General features: G+C 45.4%; 1 protein-coding gene across 1 annotated transcript in view; it reads left to right on the top strand.

Annotated features, from left to right (window-relative positions):
• LOC146193454 (uncharacterized) overlaps positions 1–17,998 on the top strand; it is a 127,172-nt gene that overhangs the window by 74,034 nt on the left and 35,140 nt on the right. The window contains exons 27-32 of the mRNA XM_084600555.1: positions 98–172; positions 6,235–6,485; positions 9,388–9,445; positions 11,473–11,507; positions 15,099–15,163; positions 16,881–17,069. Of these exons, the coding sequence (XP_084456681.1) occupies positions 98–172; positions 6,235–6,485; positions 9,388–9,445; positions 11,473–11,507; positions 15,099–15,163; positions 16,881–17,069 (673 nt within the window). The remainder of the gene's footprint in view (positions 1–97; positions 173–6,234; positions 6,486–9,387; positions 9,446–11,472; positions 11,508–15,098; positions 15,164–16,880; positions 17,070–17,998) is intronic.

The raw sequence follows: 17,998 nt of genomic DNA, 5'->3' as shown, positions 1-17,998 counted from the left end.
TACTGATTTCCATTTCCTCGTCACATTGTCTGTCCGATGTGTACGAAGTGGTTCATTGCATCTTGCCTATAGTGCTAATGACTGCCTTCTCTTTCAGGGTGGCTGGGAGCGAATCGTGGGCCCCAACGTCGACGCCAGCGGCAGACAGCAGCCGTTACACCCCACGAAGTCGGTGAGTTTGTGCATGGAGCTTGCAAGTTTTGAGCTTGGTTTCTCATTCACATGGCCGGGCTGAATAAAAAACAAGGATCAGCCGGCATATCTGTTGAAACTTGTGCTTTCTTTTTTCTGTTTGCGACGCAAATATAGAAAATCGGGTACAGTCGCGAGCCGAAAATTTGTGCCTCTGACTTTTTTGCACACGCCCAATTATGTTCACTTTTTCGCAGCAGTGCTAAATGCCCCATAGAGTTCATGTATTAGAGCATCTGAATTCTTAGGAATTGTAGCTGATTGCTCAATTTGAGGATCTTATTGGCACTCGCCCCACATCTGCTGCTAATGAAAATGTTGCCATGCAATGCGTGTATTGGTACAGTTGACCCTGTATATATCAAACTCGAAAGGAGAGCACAAACTAGTTTATTATACTGATAATGCGGTGCATCACGTATAAGCTCAGAGGCGTGAATATGGTACACCGAGGCTACCCATAAAGAGCAGGAAAAGCACATGGGAGGCATACTGCTTCACAGAGACAGCAAGTGGAAGAAAGCAGCAGTGCTTTTCAAAGCGTGGACCTTGAAGCCACTGAAAAAGGCACTGCAGCCCTAACTATCGTATGCAACGCTGTAGCAGCTGGTGTTTTGGTGACGAGCAAGGTGCCCCTCATTCTGCACAGGCCACTTCCAAGTGCATGCAATCTCATGCTGCCAGCTCAGAGATTTCTTATTGGCCCTGGTTACTACAACCAATTTTCAGCGCCAGTCTCGTGAAAGTGGTGGCTGCCCATCATCAATGGATTTATTTACTGTATTTACTCGCATAATGATCGCACTTTTTTTTTTAAATACTGATGCAAATTTCGGGGTGCGATAATTACGCGGGGTAAATTTCCTACAAAAAATTTTTGAGCACCGAAAACGCAAACAAGTTGCAGGTCAGACGTCTTAGAACATATATTTCGATTACCAAAAATAAAAGCTGAGTAAGGCTTACCTTCGCAATAAACACGCACATTAAGCATCACATGGAGTGCACAATGCCCATTTATTTTTTTTTCGTCAGTACTCTAATCAAAGTCTGAATCCTCGCCATCCTCGTTTTCACTGCTGCACGACTCATCGGAAACGGCAGTGTCGTCGCTGGGAGCATCTTCACAATCCCACAGGAAGTCATCTTCCGTTCCATCCAAAGCGTTAGATATGCCTGTCTTCTTAAAACACTTAGCTACTACCTCGTCGGGGATACTGCTCCACGCTTCTGTGATCCACGAGCACAGCATCTCCACGGATGGCCTTCTAATCTTTCTGCTCGGCGTCAAATCATGCTGGCCCATCGCCATCCACTCAGCATAAAGTCGTCGAACGTTGTCCTTGAACGGTTTGTTCAAAGACACGTCGAGAGACTGCAGCAGCGAAGTCAGGCCGCCAGGAATGACTGCAATGTCCGTGCGCAGCTCTTTCAGCTTGGCACGCACGCTGTCCACAAGGTGACCCCTAAAACTGTCCAAAACCAGAAGCGAGGGAAGCAGAAATGCTCCTGGTCTTCTTCCCCAAACAGTCTTGATCCAGTCGACCATCAGGTCTGCAGTCATCCACCCTTTCATCTGTGCACGTATATGGATGCCATGGGGAAAGTTTCCCTTCGGAATAGTCTTCCGTTTCAAGATCACGTATGGTGGCAGCTTCCGCCCGTCAGCCGTCACAGCAAGCATGACTGTGAAACGCTGTTTTTCTGCGCCAGACGTCTTCACGAGGACGCTGATGTCTTGGACTGTGCGCAATTCGCATGTCGCCAGTTGGTCGTCCGCCGATACAAACTCTTCCGGAGACACGCCGACATCGAGGTCACCTCAGTCCGGGATGTCAATCTCTGCGCTGTCAGCTCCATGTTCCGCCATATCGCCAGATGCACAAAAAAAGCCACACTTCTTGAAGCAGTTGGCGACGGCGTCGGGTTTGATGCGATCCCATGACATCGCTAGAAAATGAATGGCGTCAAGAAGATCCACCTTCAAGCTGGCATATTTCCGGTCAATCTTGGCCAAAAAGCGTCGGACCAACAAGCTCCTAAAGTGAAATTTCACGTTTCTAATGATTCCTGCATCTAGGGGCTGCAAGTGGCTGGTGCAGTTGGGCGGCAGGAAAATTACTTTGACGTTTTGCAGCCACAAAGTATCGACAGGGTGCGCGGCACAATTGTCGAGAAATAGAAGAATTCTACGGTTCTCAGCACGCATCCGGGCATCCAGATGGGTGAGGAACTCTGTGAAAATGGCTCCGGTCATCCATGCCTTCCTATTCGCTTTGTAAACGACAGGAAGGCGTGGGTTACGCGAGAAGCAGCGTGGCTTCCAGAACTTGCCAATGACGGTAGGCTTGAGCTTCTCGGTTCCATCAGCATTGCAGCACAACAGTACGGTGACTCTTTCTTTGCTTTTTTTTCCACCTTGACACGTCTCACCTTTCATACTGAGACTTTTCTCGGGCTGGAGGTTGATGAACAACCCAGCTTCATCTGCGTTGAACACGTCCCTTGGCTGGTATTGAGCAATCACCGCCGGCAGAGTCGAAAGCCAGTTGGAGACCTGATCTTGGTCGGCAGACTTCCCTTCGCCGGAAACGGTTTTATACGACAGGCCATGTCGTGTTTTAAAAGGATGGAGCCACCCGCCCGAAGCTTTAAAATCTTCAATGCCCAACGAGAGTGCAATCTCATCAGCTTTCTCGCGAACAACTGTCCCGTCCACGTTCACGCCCGCCGCCCTTACTTCCCTGAACCACGCCAGTAGAATCTCTTCCATCTTGCCATGCTGGGCGCCCCTTGTTTGCTTCACGCCGGCGCCGAAGACTTGAATGTTTTTCCGAATTTCTTCTCGCTTGCCGACGGTCGTGTTCAGCGTGGAAACAGGCAAACAAAGTTCGCGTGCCAGGTTGACACGTTTCTTCTGCGGATTGTCGTCGACTTTTACGAGAATATCAAGTTTTTCTTTCAGCGATAACGCTTTACGCTTCCTAGACATGGTGAAGCGCACGGGTGAAACGCGGCACCAAAACAAAAACGATAAGTGCGAAGTGCAAGCTGAACACTCGGAAAACCAAAATGGCAACGAGAAATGGCAAACACAAAGGCAACAAAGCCTACAGGATCGTCAATGCATGCGCCAATCACTGCTTCTTGGTCACATGATTTTACCGTGATTACTATGTCTTAGGATAGATGGCGCTAAAAACCTTCGGTGCGCTTCGGCGCTTTTGTTGTGCGAGCTTGGGAAAACGGCTCCCAGAGGCCGCCACACTGCTGCAGACGCTGTGCTGAGGCACGGCCGGACTCGAGCCGAGCCGAGTCAGGCCAAGCCTCGAGCATACGAAGCGCATGTCGTCGCGTGTTCAGTCCGCCGTGCCTGTAGTTTCGCTCGATGCGATAATTTCAGTAGCTCTGCCCACCCTCTGCAAAGGACTGGCTCTGATGTCATCATCACAGTTGGAGAGATGTGATTCCTACACGTATCTAGCAAAGGTCATGTCCAACATCGAAAATCGGCCACGAGCGCTAGGGGAGTTACGACCACTGCAGCTACTGTCAGATCCCGCTAGGACACTTTTTCTGCCTCCTGGCGCGAAAATCGAAACTGCGCGAGATTTACGGAAGACGTTTCCACGATCGTATTATCCAAACCGACGTGGAAATGCGATCGTATTAGCCGTACAAAAAATGCATTACCTCTATAGGGCATCGGCCGGGAACGAAAAAAAAAACGTATTATGCCGAAAAGCGTATTTAGCCGAATCGTATCAACGAGATTTCACTGTATGCATTTCTATCTAGCCAAGCTGGTTGTGGTAGATCAAATAAAACATTTATAATCTTTCTTGACATCGTCTTGCCTACAGGGTTTCTAAATTAGCGGTTTGCAAAAGTGCTGTTGGGGACGTTTTCCAGCTATAACAACTGTATATGAACCTGACACATTTACGCTGGACATTTTCAAGTTTGGTGACATTGATCTTTGTGTGCGGATCCCAAACAACTGCCGCATATTCTAAAACCGGTCTAATGAAAGATTTGTAGGCAAGAAGTCTGATTTCTGCTGGGGATTTAGCAAGGGTTCTCCTCAAATATCCAAGTTGCCTCATAGCTTTATTTACAGTGTACGTTATGTGGTCATTCCATTTTAAATCTGACGTGATTATAACTCCTAGATATTTGTAATTATTTACCCGAGATAATGTGTTATCGATGTTGTAGCAGAACTTCAGCGGATTGACTTTTTGTGTCACAGTCATAGCTACTGTTTTCTTGTAGTTTATGCACATTTGCCAAGTTTTGCACCAGACCTGAATTTTACTCAGGAACGTATTTAACAGTACCTGATCATTCTGGCTGTAAATCTCGTGATAAAGTATACAATCATCAGCAAACAGGCGTATTTTAATCGATATGTCGGGAGCAATGTTGTTTATAAAAAGCAAAAAAAGTAATGGTCCAAGGACTGAAGAGCGCAGGACTCAACAGGAGGTGGAAGCAGTGTCGTTTATAAAGAGCAAAAAAAGTAATGGTCTAAGGACTGAGGAGCGCCGGATCAACAGGCGCGGAATCCGAACTGATTCCGTCAATGGATACAGTCTGACGCCGGAATGAAAGATATGCCGCTAGCCATGAGAGCAATGAATCATTTTTAAAGATAGGTTCCAGTTTTAAAAGCAGTTTTTGATGGCAGACGCGATCAAATGCTTTCTCAAAATCTAGAAATATGTCTGCTTGACTACCCCTATCTAATGCTGCTGCGAGATCATGGACAGTTTCTATTAGTTGTGTTACCGTGGAATGTTTTCGACGGAAGCCATGCTGTCGGCTATCAAAATAGCGTTCTGCTCAGCAAAAGTAGAAATGTGTGCAAATATAATGTGTTCAAATGCCTTTATACAAGTACATAGCAAGGAAATGGGCCTATATGATGAAACAAGAAGCCGGTCTTGTGCTTTTGGTATCTGGGTAATTTTTGCATGTTTCCAATTGCTTGGAGGTTCTGCGCGTGACAAACATTTTTCAAATATCAGACATAAGTACTTAGCGGACCATTGAGCGTAACGGAAAAGAAAGGAAGCAGGAATGCCGTCAATCCCCGGCGACTTTTGATGCACTGGGAGATTTTATGTCCTGAAACTTCAGGGTGTGCATAAAAGTGCCGACCTCTTTCGAGAGCGTAACTGCTGATTAGAAGTTAAATAGATATTTTTGGTGAAGTTTGAATTTTTTTTACCTTTTCGTGCTTTGTTGAGAGAGAGTGAAAAACTAGGCAGTCACCGTGTGGTCATAATATATAAAAAAAAAGCATGCAATTAGGTGGTAATATATGAAATTCATAGTCGCTATTGTTGGTGTGTGCTTTAGCTGCAGGATGCGAAGCACAAAACACCTCAAAAACATTTTGTATCACTACCTATTTTTCTGTCTTCAACTGTACTGAAACTGCATCTTTCTTTGTGAAGTGGGACTACTAAGTGTGCTTTGGTTCAGCACCCTGGTGGCAAGTCCATTCATGGCAGGCTGCACATTTTACCATGGTTATCGCAATGATGGTTTTACGACGAGATTGTGTCTTCTTAAAGGAGCACATCTGTGATACTGAGTGGAAACTCGCGCATGCACTATATTTGCTTACGCAGTGAATGCACTGTCTTCTTTTCTTTTGCCTCTTCCTATTTTGCAGAAGCTTTTTGAGAAAGGATGTTTTCTCTGTACAAATAAGTGTTCTTGCTACTGATTTGTACATGCGCATGTCAGAACCTCACAGATACTTTGTTCATACCGGTCGCTTCTGGAAGGGACTTTAGAGAAAAAAACCGAGAAGCTTCATTCTGTCCCCAGGCTCAAGTGCCCCTGAGTGTGCTTGTCCATTACTGGAGCAGGTGGTGTTTACATAGTCAGCCTCTCCTGATCAAACTTGCTTCATCTCACTCACACAGATGAGCAGAAGGAGGTTTAAGGCCACTTATGAAGCATCTCCTGGTGTTCTCCTCACAGCTGCAGACCTGGAGCAAGGTTGCTTGTCTCTCTTCTGCATTGCAGGCTTGAGGAGGAAGCCGCCTCGATCCTGTGCACGCCCCCCATCACCCTGTGGGAAGGCCTCCCACGGCGGAACACCACCTTCACATCACAGCCGTCAACGAGCACACCTGCCTCCATCCTGAAGCGGAGACCCGTGGACCTCCCGTCTGTGGTTGCTACGCCAGTCGTCCCTCGTAGAGGCTCCAGGGAGGATGATTCTGGCACCTGTCCGACGCCCACGGAACTCGGCGAGAGCGTCCACCCTACTCCAGGTTGGTGGTTCCAATGGACTCGACCTTGTGATCGGATTAAGGTCTTGCAAGTCCATGACATACCAGATTGCGTAGTAGGCCGAAGGCATGATAGATGCATGTTGTATTCTGAATACTTGCAACCAGTGACTGAGGTTGCGCCATCAAGGGTTCTGTGAATGAAATGCTGCCAGCGGCTTTGGTAGCAACAGGGGGTCAGCTGGTCTCCTGATCAGATTGCATACAGTATGCTCCTTTGTGTAGCAAGCAGGGTCTGACTGCAATAACTTTTTTTGCCATTGAAGGCTTCTGAAGAGCGTATAGGTTATCAGAGATATCGCAAACATTTTTGCTCAGTACTCAGCTTTCGCCAGTTTGGCTAAAACATGTTTCATTGCTTCTTTGGTGTATTGAGTAGGGTAAAATCAGAGAGATGAGATTTCCAAGGAGTTGCACACTCAAAATGCATCGCCTGAAATTCATCTTATCAGGAGGCTAACTGATTCGGTGTTTTGCTGTATGAGAAATGCACGAAAATAATTTTTGACTGTGGAGGTTCAGCACTTCTAAGTTCTCCGCTTAGGGAGATGAACCGAGCAGAGAACTCAGAAACATTTAAAACTGGGCCGATATTATGTTTACCCTCGATGTCCTCGCGCTGCGTGGCACAACTCAGAGGAAGCCAAGGGTTTGTGCCGTGCACCCTGTTGTGGGCTGTAGTTTGTTTCTGCTACCGGGCGGTTGTCTTGGTCTTTGCTGGTTGAAACTGCAGGTTGCAACCCACTTTCTTCAGCTGTGCACAGGTTTTTCACCTTTCTCAGTGCCGCTCGAGCATGATTGGAAAATGTCTCATACAATTCGGAATGCCCTGAAGAAATAGATCAGTTGTGTTGCTGTGGACACGTGCTCTGTAAATGTTGTCAGGGTTGTCAACTAACAGCAGTTTACCACAAAATGTCTCTTGTGTAGCAGAGACTACTAGGTAGCTTGGAATGTCATCCCAATAAGGCTTATCCTGTAAGCCCTTACAGATGAACAGTCACTGTCTGGGCGCAGTTGGCTTCTAGGGATCACCACCCTCAGTGTGTGAGGCTTCTACATAGGGACGTCATGAAGCTTGGTTATGCCCTCTTCCTGTGAGTCTTTGGGGACAAAGCAGTAAGTGTGGATTTATTGCTGCCGTGATGAGAATGAACAAAGCCAAGTCCATCGTGATAGTTGTCCCACATTACACATCATCATTGGCCTGAAAGACTGCAGCATATATTTGCAGTTGCTCACTGTGGCTCAGCAGTTGTTGGTCACCTCACACAGTGCGGCACTAAGTGGAGGATGCCACGGAAAAGGCTAGGGTTACCGAGTGCAGGCTAGCTGGTGTTGCACGAGGTATACCAGTACAACATAGGAAGAGACGCAACAAAGACAAGTGGGCATACGAGCGCTGAACCTTCAACTGATGTTTATCGGATGAAATAACTACTAATAGAAGAGGTTTCGGGGTCGAAAGACAGTGCACACAGCAGCTTGCCAGCTCTTCAGTAATCAGCAGGCACTGGACCGATAATGCGGGAGATTGTCAAGGCTGCCAAAATAACTATGGTGCATGATACCTGTGTTAGCGCGCCCTCAACCACCCTGACAAATGCAGAGTTATCAGTTTTGACAAGATTATTCACCAAGAATATATATATATATTTGCAGTCCGAGTATAACTAGTAGTTTTACCGAATAAATGTTTTACAATGAACATATTCCACTTCATCCAGCACTGTTTTTAAGTGAATAAGTACTTAAGGATTTTTCATGCTTTTATGTTTCTCAAGAGAGGCAGTGTTTTAAATCAATTGTACATATCAAAATATCTATTCATGTACCGGAACAGACTGTCTAACCCTGTGTTTGGCACATGATAGCCGCAGCTGCTTATGCGCCTTAAAGCTTCATATATACCTAACTAGCCAGCGAATGTGTCGGAAGTTCAACTCTTCTGTGTCTACTTGCCTTTGTTGTGTCATTTCCTGTGTTGTGCTGGTATAAACTACAAGAAAGAACTCGCTTCTCACCTGGTTGGTTTGCTACCTTTTTTCGATTGCCAAGGAACTCCTCTTGTTCCTGATTGGGGCCCTGGCCGCACACACTGAAATCTTGTTGTTGCGAACATGTAAAGAACAGTAAAACGGTTAGATATAGCCAGATTTCGTAATATAAGCTCTTGTCGAAAATGCACACAAGAGCAGTGCAATTTAATCAGTGAGGAGACGGCAACCCAGCAATGCTTACTGAAGAAACAGGGAGGCTTTCTTTCCGAAGCATTAGCTCCATTTTGAAGACAACCCCACAGACCTGGCCGTGCCATATCTCTGCCAGCACAGGCCCAATGGTGCCCCGTCTTCTCCACACCGGCGAGTAAGCTTGACCCTAAAAAACGGAGCTCCTGCAAGCCAGCTTGACTGCATCCCTCCTACTTTTTGTTCAGAAGCAGTCTTGTGGTGGTCTGCTTCCTTGCACGGAATTATGTTTTTTTTCCTCGACATTGCTGTGAAAACACCCTGTGAAGTGCCCTTGCACGAAGGTAACTGTGGTTCGCAATCTTGACCGAAGGGCACTTGAAGCAGTTTGTGCTGGTGGTTCTTGGTTTTTGGTTTTTGCATTGTTTCCTATTGGAAACCAACCAGCGGTCTCGCATTGTTCATTTTAACCGAGAACTCATCTTAGCAGAGTTCCTCCTAATGGGACTCTGCTGTACATCTGTTTCCCACTCAATTCCTCTGGTTGTGCTTGTTGATGAGGGGGGGTGATAATACTCTTTGTCTTGAGGTTTATAGGAAAAATGTGCTAGTGCTTTTCGATACTTGTTTGAGGTGTCAGTTTATGCTTTTCTTTCTTCTGATTTCCCCCCTTTTTTTTCTCACTTCCCCATCAGATCCATCAGTTCGTAGGCTGCGATTTGCCATGTCAGACTCGAACAGTTCGGAAGGCAGGTAGGTGCTTTTTGCTGCTCAAAGAATAGGTGTGTATGCAGGGCTCTTTGGGAAAGGAACTTCAAACTTCGCAGCAGGGCTGCTGTTTCTTTTACTACAACTGTGGCAGGTCAGAGTCGCCTTGCCGTCAGCCAACCTCTCCACCTTTCCTGTCCTTAGAAATTACTCTCCCCTCTCTAAAAAGTGGTTCACAGTAAACTGCTGAGATAAGGTGTGGCACAGTTAATCCTTCCCCTAACAAAGCCCACAGCGGCTGCCAATCACTTCGGTAAATTGTGGTGATTGTGAATCTGAAAACAGCTTGTTAGCCTTGCTAAGAGCTAGCGAATTGCCGTTTGTGTTTTGCTAAACCATTGCCTGCCTGTGGATGCGTAAAAGGCTTTGCCATGACTGGTTGTATACTTGGAAGTGTGCTCACTTTGGCACTGTCTACGACAGTGCACATCCACAGAGATATCGCTTAACTCTTTAGGAGGGACAACTCGCCACAATAGGTGTCGCATTGACTTACCATAGACTTGAAGATCGAAGTATAACCTCAGATTTTTTGACCACGCACCACAAGTACATTGTCTTTGTATGTTTAAATGATGCTTTACTGATAAGGATAGTGTTTCTTTCAGAGCAGCAACTTTTGCCTCAGTAAACAGGCTCTGAGAGCACTGCACTGATGGGTGCGGCTCATACACACCTATTTGCTACGCATTTCTTTCTTCCTCGCACAGCTGCAAAGCTTAAACACATTTCTAGTTCAGTACATCCGGGATCTACTGTGTATGTAATGTCAAGGCTAACTGTGGCTGAAACAGAATAAATGTTATGATGACATAAAAGGTGCAGTCTGCTGATTTTTTCAATTTTTCTTTTGCTTTATTAGAAAGCTCCATCCCCAAATTAATGAATACCCGGCTGTGGAGCTGAGAAACACGGCAGAACCATTTAAAAAAGTTTTTCATATGGTAGTCTTTTCTCAGTGGTGGTCTGCGGTCTGCAAACACTGGCTTGTAGCTCTATGAACACAACCGCCTCACTGCCTTAGCTGAATGCAAAACTGGCCATTAACTAAGATGTGCAGATTTAATTAAAACTATAATTGAGAGTACCAAAATAGCTTGAAATAGAATGAAATGAATAAGTAAACTAAATAAACCTGGTGACATCTACTGTAGATGCCAACAACTGTTTTTGCCTACAGCGACACTGCTGACGACAGCCTTGCTACAAGTATGGCTGCATCTTTGGTTGTGGTTTTCCGTTTTCAACATGCTTTAATAGTGAATGAAGGGAAATTAAAAAAATAAAAGTAGCTGTAATTTATTTAAACAGAAAAATTTAGCTGCCTTAACTTAATTTATATGAACAAAAATACCTGTCTGTATGTTGCTGGGGCATAGTCATAAAACATAGTATATTCACTTCTGATGCTCCAAACAAATGAAATGTTAGTAGCAACAAAAGGATGCAGTGTGGCGCCACCGTCTGCTAAAATTCGACTTTCCTGCTCAATTTAAAATATAAATTCCTAATTAAAATATAAATTCCTAATTAAACCATGAGTTCTTCCCTCAATACTGCCACCAATTGGTGAGGTCTCGAACCCGGATATATCGAACTCGAAGAGGATCGCGAAATAGTTCGATATATTGCTAATTCGATATACAGAAATCGGCTTGTGACTGCACTTACGATGCGAAAAAACGATACCGTATTTGTCACATAATCAACCCACTCCCATAATGAACCCACCCTCCACTTTTACATAGGATTTTCAAGGGGATATTCCGCGAGTTCGATATAACCAAAATTCGATATATCCGGGTTCGACTGTACTACCAGAATGTGTCAATATTTATACTCGTTCCGGCAGTAGACTGTCTCTTTAGTTCATTCTAAGTTTTGATAGCAAGGGTTTTTGTACTTAGGTGAATAGCAATATTGAGCATGCCTGTAACTTTTTCCTTACACATCGAGCAATCAGGTTTGCTGTTAATAGTTTTATATTTTCATTTGTGCTTGTTTTCTTTCAGCCCTGACCTTGACACCACTGGCCAGAGCCAAGGAGGTGGGTGTGCATGTTGTTTGTTTAGTACTGTAGGGTTACCATTATTTCCTTTCTTTTTTATTGTGGATAGATGTCAATGTGGGTAGAATTCAAAAGAAATACTGTATATACTTGAGTGTATGGCAACGTGCAGGCATGTTGATGTCCCATCGGTCCGCGTCCATGGTTTCTTTTCAGCACATTTTGTTCCCACTCAAGTAGGCAAAGAACAAAGCTAGGGGACAAAATGAAAGACTGCTTATGAGCACTGCATTTGCATATGTGTAGATTTTATCGGAAAGCTACAGGGTGTCCATGCAGCTCTCGATGGTTGACACTGAGTTTATGCGTCGACATTATTGTTCACAAACTTTTGACAAGTGCAAAAGGCTGTCGTTTGGAAATATAAAGATGCTTCGTTATGTGTTGGGATCAACACGGTGAATAGAAAAACAATTGCTGTTCACGAGACTGTTCTAATTAAGTCTTGAATATTTGCACAGCCTCAGTCGGAACCCTCGCAGAGATTGGTACAGTCAAATATGGTTATTAGGAAGTTGCAAAATGTCCACAATTTTTTATTATGTCCAGGCTTTCATTATATGTAATTTTTATATACTGCTCGCTCTGTGTCTTTTTTCTTTGTGTCGTTATTTTCTGCAACTTTTAAGAATGAAGTAATATTGTGGTGCTACATTCCAAAAGCAAGAGCAGTGGAGGCTGCTGCTTTTGCCACATAGATGCGTCGTCGGCGCTGAAACACAATTTGTTGTATCAACTGCGGTCACTCTGCTATCGTAGACGTATGTTCCTCTCACGTCAATTTGGCTTTTTACAGTCCTGACACTGACGGTGTTCTGCCAAATTTCCATTTATCGATCACTAGCTAAGAGATAATTGGCGTCGCGAATTCGTTATATCAAGGTCAACCACCGCAACATGTTCATTATATGGAGTTTTCAGATACACGCTCTTGGCATTGGGGAACTGAAAAATTTTATAATATCAAGGATATTACTTCATGGAGGTTCATTAAATGGAGGTTTAACTGTATTTGGGACCGTGCTAGGGTTTGAGTTCCTGAATAAAACCATTGACGTTTTGTGTGTTGATCACATTGCGCCGCCATCAGCACCTCTGCTTCCTGCTGCACTTTGTCTGACCCTAGCCAGAGGATGGGTCGAAAATATGTGCGCATGCCAAACATTGGTTCCTTGCTTGTCAGTGCTTTATGAGCTCACTTCTGGAAGTGCAAGCATTTGGTTCGGGTTTGTTGCGCCCAAATGTGCGCTACCAGGTTTTGATTAAAATAGTTGTGATCAGTGGCATTGAGCAGTCATACATACAAACAAGGCCATCTGAACCTGAGTTATACAGTAGAACCCTTTTATAGTAAAGTCACTTGGACCAGCAAAAAATCTTTACTATTTCAGGGTCTTTACTATATCAATTTTTGGTGATGACATCATTCTGAAGATGCTGTCTGGTAATTAAATGGCTGTTTACTGAACACGTCTGGTTGGTTAATGAAAAAAACTCTGAAATACCTTCCATCTCGCTCCTATCACCTCTTCATGCCATTTTTTCAGTTATAAAATGTTTTGTTTACATCTTGTGAGTACAACCTCGATAATTCGAACTCGAACTCGGTTAATTCGAAATCCCGGATAATTCGAAGGTTTCCTGCGGTCCCGTATTTTCCAATGTAAATTTGGCCGGATAATTCGACGCCAGCACGGTTAATTCGAAAATTTGGACTGCTATGCGGCAATGCCTGATCCATGTTTTGCCGCAAACCCGGCGAAACGACGGCCCTACGGAGCCGCGAGGCGAAGCCACATAGTAATGGTGATGATTTATAGGCGAAGCGCCCCAGCCGGAGCACTCTCTGCACAAAAATCGGTCCACAGTGCGCCTCGCGCACCGCCGAAACACGCGCCTGCAGAGGAGACGACGTGCTTCACTGCAACACGGCGGGCATACCAGTTTTTATCACGTGACCTCGCCCCCACTCCATCCCTTGGTGTGCTTCGCCCACTCTTCCCCCGTGCCTCCGACACTGCAAGTACGCCACCACCACCGCCGCGCCGGTCTCGCCTGCGCCATTTCTTTGTGTTGTGCGCTGTGGTTAGGGGTCGGCTACTGTGCCGTTTTTTTGGGCAGGACTGTGCAGAAGTGCTAGCTTTGTGACCGTAGCAGTGCAGAAATGCCAAAGTACAAGACTTTAACGCTGCAGCAGAAGTTCTGCTTGATCCAGGAAGCAGGCAAGAGCGCTTGTTCGAAGACCGAGTTGGCCAAAAGGCATGGCGTACCCCTCTCGACGTTGTCCACAATTGCGAGTATTGCGACCGCATCAATGCGCTCTGCGCAGAGGATGAGTCCAACGCAGTCGGCTTCGCCGAGTATATCAACATTGAGAGTGAAGAGCAGACTGGCTACTCTGACTTGGAGAGTGAGATCACTGCTGGTACGAACATGCGCGATGACAGCGACGATAGCGACGACGACACTGACGAGCCTCCCCGAGCACCTGCTCTTGGTGAAGTTATCGGATCGCTGAACGTTATCCGCAGTTTTGTTGAGTGCCGCGGTGGAAGTTCAGAGATGCTTCGTCTATTTGACCAACTCGAGAGCATGACCTTAGGAGCCGCAAACTACCGGACGCGGCAAACCAGCATCTCTGATTACTTTCAGTAGTAATTCAAAATATGCCGAATAAAGGTAACACGTTCCTGCAACGAATTTTTTTGCCTAAGTCTTATTTCTTGGTGCGTTCGGTTAATTCGAAAACCCGCTTAATTCGAAGATTTCTCGCGGTCCCGATGACTTCGAATTAACGAGGTTGTACTGTACCTCTTAAGCATGAGGACAATGTGGCAACGAATACAGTCAACTTTAATTTTAGGTGAAAACCAAAGCCTCGCATGAACATGACTCATTTCCTGCCCTTTCTTTCTTGTAAAAGGCAATAGATGATAAATGGGCTTGGCAGTCAAGTGCTGCAAGATCGCACATACTGCGCCTCCACTTTTTGCCTCGTGCTTCGTGCTACATGAGGCTGTGAATGTTCACCCGTTTCTTCCCCTTCCCTATTTCTCCTTGCACTTTTACTCAACTTTCTGAACGGACCGCGCCGCCTTCTTTCCACGTTTGTAGACAGCCTCACTTTTTTTTTTCCTATGCGCTGCATGCTTTCCCTCACAACTTCAAGGCGTACGTAAAATTGGCCTCTCCTGAATGCTGCTAAGCCTCGTGGTAAAGCTATTTAAAGAAACGCTTTTCTTCTTTTTTTTTTTGTTTCCGGGAAACAAAATTCTTTGCTGCGCGATTTTATGTAAGGTGTGGGCAGTGATGTCATTTCGTGGAAAGAGGTCGCCATGGCCAGACGCACTTTAACAAATTTTTACCAATGTCTTTACTATAAAGGGGGAAAAATGTACAGTTGTCTATAGAAGATGAACTGGGACTTGGGTTTCACTTTACTGTAACAGAGTTTACTATAACGAGGTTCTACTGTGGCACATTATATGTGTCAGAACTTGACTGCTTGTACACTGACACTGAGGGCAGCTGAAATTTGCTGTCTCAGCATGTGTTTGTGTGTTGCTGCAGACTCCTCCCTGATGTCTCCATCTGAGGAGTGGGCCGCCAGTGTAGAGGAGGCCAGCCATTCAAAGGTTTGTTCCAGATTCCTTCCTCTATGCCAGTGTGTTGTCTCCAAGGCCAGCACCCTGCCTGAATGCCCTTATGCCGAGAGGGGTCTGGTTTCAGTTCGTACTACAGTAAAAGCTCGTTAATTCGAACTTCACGGGACTGGGAAAAAAAGTTTTAATTATCTGGTATTCGAATTATCAAATGGCTTCGAAAAAACTGACAAGAACCATTTGCATCTTGGTAAAGTTATCGTATTTATTCGCGTAACGAACCCACTCACATAAATAGCCCATCCACCCCCAATTTTTGCCTAAGAATTCTGAAAAAAAACAACATAAAGGTGCCAGTGTTAGCACGTCCCTCCGTTTTACGCTGTCACGGTCCACAACACATTTATTGCCAGTGCACCAAGATGCTGCGCAGAGACAGCATCACGGTGTGTGTACCTTTTCACACTAGCTCTAGCAAGGGGCCGGGAAGCGAACTTAGCGGAGTGCCAGCGCTTGTCACACTCGCTTTATCAAGCCACTGGCGATTGGGGCAGACGCCGTCCACTGCCACGCGGGATTGCAGCCAACGTCTTTTGAAGCTACTGATGTTTAAAAGCCAGCGTCATTATCGCAGCTGACTCGAATGCTTTGGTTGACGACTTATGGGTGGAATATGGACGATTCTCGAAAAAAAAATAAATAAATAAAAAGTCATTTTTCCTGCGTAATCCTTAGTGCCCATTCAAAGTCAGTCTTTCATGGGCGTTGGCTGGGACCACGCCGACAGTGCTTATTCGTATTTCTGAATTAACAGGGCTCGAATTAACAAGTGTTTAGTTGCGAGTTTTCGAGCCACTGCCGAGATCGCCAACCCCCACTCTCCGGCGCCATTTCGGCTTTACCCACTCTTGCATGGACCTGATTTCATTTTCTGTCCCTGTTTTGGACGTGCGCCGCCCTTAGGTCGCTCTTTCGCAGAGGTTTTCTTTTTCCACATGCTGTGTGCCAAGCCACCTAGATGCTGCAGTGCGTAGTTCGAATTATCTATAGCGGAACCGACTCGCTTTTGAATTAACAGGCTTTTTTGTACGCATATCTCTATGAAGCTTGACCAGACCATGTAGTGTAGTTCGAATTATTGAGGTTCGAATTAACGAGCTTTCACTGTACCTGTCAGGTTGACTCTGCGCTAATCTTTGTACCACATGAATTAAGTATGATGCGCTTTAGGTTCTTAGTGATCACGTGATTGAGGCTAAAGAGTGAACAGGCACTGGTATTACCTTGTGTAAAAGATAAAGGTATGGATTCCAATGTGCTACATGGTATTGTGGCCTGGAACAAACATTTTCCAGTTGTGTCTTATATGTAGTCTTGTCAGGGTGGTACAAAATGCTTTTGGAGTTAAATGCAGACTTTCTTCATTCAAACACAGTTCATGTCGGAAGGCTAGCTACGCAGTTGACACTTTCCTGACCGTCGAGAATGTGGGCGTTTTTTCATGTGGAAAAACTTTTTTATTTTTTTATTTGTCAAAGAACCGCAGTGCTAAGGTGTTACAGGTGGGAGGAGTGCTCCTAAGCAGAGTAGAAACTATAGACAAAAAAGAAAAAAAAAAATGTGAAACACATGGGCATGCACGTTTGCAGCATTGAAAGAAAAAAAATTCATTTGATTCACTGCCCACAACTTCACATGGCAGTCTATTCCATTTTTCATGCTCTGAGGTCTTTATCACTTTTTTTGCCAGGGGCCTGAAGGATCCAGTGATAGGTCCAGTCAGTTCCTGACTCCCTCGGGCAGTGACAGTGAGGACTCGGCCACTGATCTGCAAGACAGTAGCACCGCAGAGCCGGTTGCCTCTGCACAGCCAGAACAGCCTGTGACCAGCTTGCAGCCCACAAGTACAGACCAGGACACAGAGGAATATGAGGCACTGGTGAGGGGGGTTAGTGAGTGGAGTGTGCTCACAGGACATGTCTTTTCAGCAAAATAGACGTGGTGCCGTCCGTGCTTACCTGGTGTGCGGGAGAGGAGGTCCTGACATTTTTTACGACAGCATGCACAGTTGCTGTTCGAAGTGCGTGGAATGTATTCTATAGTCAAGCTTGTGTGCTTTGAAGGATTTTTTTTATATATGTGCAGTCGACCCTCGTTGTTTTTTTATATATGTGCAGTCGACCCTCGTTGTAACAAAGTTATGTGTTCGTCTTACATTTGCTGCAGTCAAGTCTGCTATAAACCCAAGCAAAAGGCACGCTAATGTGGGTGTGAAAAAGTGCAATTTTTGAATTAAGAGCTTTGTATAGGCATGAAGCATCTTTTTTTTTGGTGTTGGATAGCCAAAATGAGCATACAAGTAGGGATTGCACCCACGCGCAAGCAAATTTATTTTAAAATCTTGGCCATATGGCAGCAGTGTTTAGACTGCACTCTTCTCTTTCTGGTTTGCTGTCATTGTCGCTACAGTCGAACCCGGATAATTCGAATTTTGGTTATATCGAGCTCACGGAATATCCTCTTGAAAATCCCATGTAAAAGTATAGGAAAGCTACGTCGAATGTCGAACTCAATTTCACTGGTCGTTCGATATATCGAACTCTGCACCACGCACTGGAAGGTGCGCCTTCCCCAAAGACTATCGCATCACCCTCGGCCGTTTGCTGCACGTTTTTAGGCCACGCATGGAAGGAATGAAAAGGAACAGGGCAGCGCCACGCCCTTTCCCAAAAGGCGCGTGTAAATATGGTGATCATTTGCCGCGCGCCAGCATGTGGCGCTTGCAAGCCATGCATATGCGTGTAAATGTATTTATATATGCTGATGTGCTGTAAACTGATCAACGCAGTGCTTTTAGAATTTTTGGTG

This window comes from Amblyomma maculatum, chromosome 4 (assembly GCF_055883805.1).
Source record: "Amblyomma maculatum isolate TAMU_Amacu chromosome 4, ASM5588380v1, whole genome shotgun sequence".
NCBI lineage: Eukaryota > Metazoa > Arthropoda > Arachnida > Ixodida > Ixodidae > Amblyomma > Amblyomma maculatum.
This window is presented reverse-complemented; position numbering and strand designations above follow the sequence as displayed.